The 6,503-nt window shown below is 41.3% G+C and overlaps 1 protein-coding gene across 1 annotated transcript in view; it reads left to right on the plus strand.

The window, feature by feature from the left end:
- Positions 1–6,503, plus strand: part of LOC108799316 (F-box/WD repeat-containing protein 11-like) — a 55,708-nt gene that overhangs the window by 34,975 nt on the left and 14,230 nt on the right. Inside the window, exon 9 of the mRNA XM_018571168.1 lies at positions 1,938–2,016. Within this exon, the coding sequence (XP_018426670.1) occupies positions 1,938–2,016 (79 nt within the window). The remainder of the gene's footprint in view (positions 1–1,937; positions 2,017–6,503) is intronic.

Here is a 6,503-nt window from a genome sequence, read left to right on the forward strand (position 1 = left end):
ATCCCCTCTTCCTCCATGGCGCTCCCCTGTCAAATGGCATGGCATTTGAATCTGGTCATTTTACAGTGCTTCAGTGGTCTCCCTTTTAATATAGAGGAAATATTCTACTCTACTTTGACCCATAAGGATGGTTTTCCTTGTGGCCCTCACCTCGGCCATACATGTTTCTGAACTAGTGGGCCTGTCTTGTTATGAATCCTTCCTGGTTCTGTATAAGAGAGGTTGTGTACTCAAAACTACCTCGGCCTGCCTTCCTTTCAATCCTCCTTGAGGATCATATAAGTATGCTTTCTTTGCGCCCCTAGATAAAAAACAAGTTATGCCTTGCACTGCGGAGGTAGCCCCACTACTTGCTAGTGCCCTGTGAGGATGGATGTCTTCTTCAGCTCTCCTTTTTTATTTTTTCCCCTGTTAAACCTTTTACTTTTTTTTTTTTTCCTTTGCTTTCTTTCCATTGTTACTCAAGTTTGTCTCAGATTGCAGCTATTCCGCTTAGTGGTCCGCCTAGAGTACTGTATCCAGATTCTGCACTACTGGGCACCTTTTTGTGCCTAATAGAGGGTGCGCAGCCAGAAGTGACACCATAAAAACATGATGCAAATGGTCAGCACACCAAAAATGAGATATTTTTTTTTTTGGTGTTGAGGCCTAGGCATTGCTGTAGATTTCTTTCTTTCTTGTAGATATGTTTCTATCTTTCACCTCAACCAAGACATTGTTGTTCCAGTCTTCTCCCTATAACCAAGACATTGTTCTTCCATTCCTCTCCCTATAACCAAGACATTGTTCTTCTGTTCCTTTGTCTCAAATTCATCAAAAGGAAAATCTTCCTAAATTGTTTGGATTTGGTTCGAGCAATGCCATCTCTCAGCCATTGCTTCTTTCAGAAAGACTAATTCCTATGCGTTGTGCACTTTCCTCCATCTCTAGGGGGCTCAGACCATCAATCAAGCTTATGGTCTCAAGGATCAGGTTCCACTCTAATGTCAAGGTGCACTCAACTAAATCTGTGATTTTTGTTTTGTGGCTTTTTTGGTATTAAGCAACAGTTACCCAGATTTGCAAGGCTGCTACCTGGCCTTTTGGTTCACACATTCTCTAAGTTCTACTAAGTGGACGTTTCGGCTTCCTCTGATGCCAGCTTTGGGCGCAATGTCCTTCAGGCGACTCTTTAAGCTGCTGGTAGTCCCCAGTTCTCTGCTTTCTTCTGCCAGATAATGTTTGTTTGCGGTGTTACCTACCCCTCAGTTGGTCTGCTTTTGGGCATCCCAAAGACCAAAGTATTTGTGTCCATTAAGGGATGAGAAAGAATTAAAGATTTCTTTAAAATTCTTTTCCTGGAGTATATTGAGGGACACAGGTCCCACTCCTCCTGTCTTTATGATCATCCGCTCTGTAGTGTTTTGCTTCAAAACTGAGGCATGCAAATAGTAGTAAGGATTACCTGGCTTAGCCTGCAGTTTTTTTGCTTACCAGTGTTCATTCCTCCTGTGGGTGGCAGTATAAACTAATGCAACAAACCTTAATGGAGTCTGAGGAAAGAATTTTACGATGAGCAACTCCTGAGTTTCTAAATTTGTCTTGAATGCATCGTTAAGCAAGTGCAGAAGGATTTACTTAAAAAGTACATATATCAAGATGCATAATTGTAATAAGTGGAAAAAATGCCGAACTTTTCTTTTTTTTTTTTTGTATGCAAACTGCAGCACCATTAAGAACTCTAGTAGCCAGTGTGGGATTGCCTTTTTTTCATAGGATTAGTTGCACAATGCATTCACTGACCGCAGAGCAGGGCTGCCATCGCTGAACATCGAGCACTGAACGACACCACATCAAGTGCTTCCTCTGCTTGGCCATGTAATATTGCATATTTAAATGTTTTTCTCATTAAAGGATTTCATTTTACAAGTGAATTACATAGACCACTTATTTTTCAGGAAAATAAAGGTCTGGGACCTGCAAGCTGCCTTGGATCCCCGGGCTCCAGCAAGTACCTTATGTTTGCGTACTTTAGTGGTATGTATCACTATGAATGTGTTTTTTAACTTGTACATATCTATGGTCAATAAACATTCTGGGCCCACCCTACACCTATGCATTTTTTACCCCATGTTTATCAGTGTCAATTTGTAATGCATTAAAATGGGCATTGCTATGCATTTAAAGCACTTTACAGTGCTAATTGTATTGCATGTCATTGTGTTAAAACAAATAATTTACCTTATTTGTTTTCATTATTTAAATGGAATTGCATCAGGAAAAAACACAAGTCTGAAAGGGCCCTTACTGAAAACCCTACTCAAGGTGGTTTTGCAAGGATGTTGATTCTGTTATCTGACATACAGGTTACCATTTAACCGTGTAAAATTATAATCATGAAACTATGGCTCAGCATGTAAAAACGTAACGTTTTACACGATTGCTCAAAATGAGAACCTAAGTAAATAGGGAAATCTCACTTATTTCTGCTGAAAGTATCAGAGCAAAATAGAAAATACATTGCCAGTGACAAAGTTGCAGGGTATATCGATGCTTAGTTGCTGGTTTTAGCAGTATGCCAGTTAAAGTTCAGATTCAGAGAGATGGCGGTATCTCTGAGATGGTCATACAGAGTGGAAAATAATTATTTGATCCCCTGCAGATTTTGTAAATTTGCCCACTTACAAAGAAATTAAAGGTCTATTATTTTTATCATAGGTGTATTTTAAATGATAGAGACAGGATACCAGCCAAAAATCCAGAAAAAACACATAATACAAATGTTATAAATCGAGTTGCAGTTCAGTGAGTAAAAAGTATTTGATCCCCAAGCAAAACATGACTTGGTACTGGTGGAGAAACCCTTGTTGGCAGGCACAGAGGTAAGATGTTTCTTGTAGTTGGTTACCAGATTTGCACACATCTCAGAAGGGATTTTGGTCCACTCTTTACAGATCTTCTCTAAATCCTTAAGGTTTCTTGGCTGTCGCTTGGCAACTTGAAGTTTCAGCTCCTTTCTTACATTTTCTATAGGATTAAGGTCTGGAGACTTCATGATCTTAATGTGCTTCTTCTTGAGCCACTGATTTGGTGCCTCAGCGGTATGTTTTGGGTCATTGTCATGCTGAAAGACCCATCCATGACCCATCTTCAGTGTTCTGGCTGAGGGAAGGAAGTTCTCATCCAAGATGTTACAGATTTTACAATACATGGCCGTGCCCGTCAATACGACAGTCAGCCTGTAGCTTTAGCAGAGAAGCAGCCCCAAAACAAACATAATGTTTCCACCTCCGTGCTTGACTGTAGGGATGGTGTTCTTAGGGTCATAGTCGGCATTTTTCTTGCTCCAATCAGAGCAAGTCGAGTTAATGCCAAAGAGCTCAATTTTGGTCTCATCTGACTGCAGCACTTTCTCCCAATCCTTCTCTGAATCATTTAATGTTCATTGGCAAGCTTCAGACGGACCTGTACATGTGCCTTCTTGAGGAGGGGGACCTTGCAGGCACTGCAGGATATCAATCCATGGTGGTGTATTGTGTTACTAATGGTTTGTTTGGTGACTGTGGTCCCAACTGCCTTGAGATCATTCACAATATCCTCCCGTGTAGTTCTGGTCTGATCTATCACTTTTCTCATGATCATCCTTACCCCATGATGCGAAATCTTGCATGGAGCTCCAGACCAAGGGCAATTGATGGTTATTTTGTATTCCTTCCATTTGCCAATAATCGCTCGAATAGTTGGTTTCCTTCTCACCTTGCTGATAGTCTTGTAACCCATTCCAGCCTTGTGCAATCTTGTCCCTAACGTCCTTTGACAGCTCTTTGATCTTGCCCATGGTGGTGAGGTTTGAATGGAAGAAAGATTCTGGGGACAGGCGTCTTTTGTTATCGTTAAGAGCACCTTCTTAATTTGACAGGACTAATCTGTGTACCACATAGCCAGTCTGTGGGAGCCAGAATTATTGCTGGTTGGTAGGAGATCAAATACTTATTTTACTCACTGAACTGCAACTCAGTTTCTAACATTTGTATCATGTGTTTTTTCTGGATTTTTGGTTGATATTCTGTCTCTATCATTTAAAATACACCTATGATAAAAATGATAGACCTTTCATTTCTTTGTAAGTTTTACAAAATCTGCAGGGGGTCAAATAACTTTTTTCCTCACTGTATCTGCCATGCTGAGGACTTATAAGCCCTCTTCTCACCCGGTGTACCAATACACCTGGAAAGCCTTTTAAATGATGTGAAGCTCTCGGGTTCCATTCACGTATAGTGTTTGGGTTTCCCTCGCTGTGTTCCGTGTGAAAGACTTTGCTGAACGAGATAAGAAAAAAAAGTTCTGGTGGTTAGTCGTCCTCTTCCCAAGGCATATGGCATACTCATAGGTGCACAAAGTAGTTTCTAGTCTGTAAACTAGGTACGATCGCTACCCCTCCCCCTTGCAAAAATTCAGTTTCCTGATGAGTAACATTTTGATCCTAAACACACTTCACCTCCAGAGATACCAGTTTTTTAAATCTGCTGAAATTAGTTCTCAGTCACATTGTATTGATTTTGGGAATCAGCTGACAGTTATTGTTTCAGTTCCTTTTATTTTTTATTAATATTTCTTACATTTAGATTTTTCTTTGTCTGCCTTTTTTGTGCACATTGCAAGTTACTATGGGCAGTTTGAAAGTAAAGGGACAGGCTAAGCTTCCTCTCATTATCATAGAATGCTTCTATGTCTTAAAAGTGTATTTCCACTTTTGCAGTCAAAATTGAGAAAACCTCTTTGTACAAATACCTTTTGTATGTGTTACTATTCACACAGACTACCTACACAAAAATATTTCCTACCTTTTTTAGATGTCTCCATTTAGTAGCTCTTTGCAAGCTTCTCTCTCAATTTCCATAAAAGGGAACTGCCTGTCCTTATAGAAAGACTCCGGACAGGCTGAGCTCTCCCTCATTAATATACAATGTCTCCAGGGCTTTAATCCATTAAGACAGACAGTCCTGCTCATCTTGTTTACAGGTGCTGATGAAACCAGTCATGGTTAATTTGAAACCAAACTCCCCCAAACACCCTGAAGACCTTGAGAGCTAAGTAGGATTTTACAGTCTTGCTGTTAGCACAAAGAACATAAGTCTAAACTGCATTTTTTAAAGTGATCGGGAACATGTAACAAATATAAAATAGGCGTTATCGGAGTTTGGCTGCAAAAGTGGGTATATCTCTTGTTAGGACATGTTAAAATCTAGTTTACAACCGATAATGAAATCTGCCAGCACAGTACGTACAGGGTTAGTTAGATTAAACAAATCTTCCCTATAATATTATACAGGAGGAAGTTGGGAAGGATTTTTAAGCAAGTAAAAGCACTTAAAAATGTATGCAGTGATTTTTTGAAATATTTGTTTTAAGTTTTATGCATATAAAAAGTAGGTATTGTCCTAGTTTGTCTCCAAAAAGGGGAAATGCACTCTAAACTGAGAGCAGTAAAGCACAACCATAGTCGTTTTTCTTAATGGTACATTATGGGACACAGGAAGTATTAAGGAACATTGGGTTATGCTGCTTCCTTCAGGGTACTGGACACTGGCAATGATGTAAGGACTGTCCACTATAACCCCTTGCATTCCCAGTATGCATCAGCTTTTAGCTAGTTCCCTTAGGAGAATCAGTCTTCTCTCTGCTGTGGGAGAAGCAAATTTCCTGTTTTTACTCGTTAGGTTTTTATCATGATATTTTATTATCTGCAAGATTCTTTAGTTGCTGCAGTCGGGTTCATTTTTTGCAGCTTTCAGATCGGCTAATTCTCTGCTTTGCTCTAAGGGGGATGTATCTGGACCCTGCCAGGACGAAGCGGGGCCACCCTGTAATGCTGCCCTCTGGGTTCTTGGCTGCATTAGGCTCTTACGAAAGCACGCAGTACAACCTGTTCATAGGGTTGTCTACAGATCCAGGGCCTTTGTACACTCACATGGTGGAACCCTGCCCCTGAAGACAGGGAATATGCTCTTAGGTGTTGCAAAGACCGCTGGACAGGGCTTGTCCCTAGCAGCCTTCCTGTCTGCTTGGTAACTGCAGGATTAGCACCCCAGCAGGGGTGCTGTTGATCAGGTCCCCTATAGGTTAAACTGTGGCGCAGGTGAGGATCATTGCCATTTTTAGATTTGGTGACATTGTCGTGCTTTCAGTCCAGGTGCCCATACTGAGTCTGTGCAGCCTTCTTAGAACAGGTGCGCAAGCCTGACTCTACCTCTTCCGCTGCCCCATCTCCCATACCACAATCCATAGTGATATATCCTGGTAACCTGCTGCCTCCAATGACAAGTCAGACTGTCTTAACCATTCTTACTCTACATTTCCTGTTCTGTGTACTCCTAGTGGGAATTCCTCAATGCCTTTCTATGGTGGATTATAGGTGTGAGGGGACGGCCCTGATGGCTGATAACAGCTCAGAGGGAGGCTGCAGGGTTTCACCTGGCTGGGAAGCGTTGCCCACGGCCTGCATCACTGCCCTCCTCGGGGGG

The sequence above is a fragment of the Nanorana parkeri genome, unplaced genomic scaffold, assembly GCF_000935625.1.
Source record: "Nanorana parkeri isolate BGI_ZX_2015 unplaced genomic scaffold, ASM93562v1 scaffold1691, whole genome shotgun sequence".
NCBI classification, from domain to species: domain Eukaryota; kingdom Metazoa; phylum Chordata; class Amphibia; order Anura; family Dicroglossidae; genus Nanorana; species Nanorana parkeri.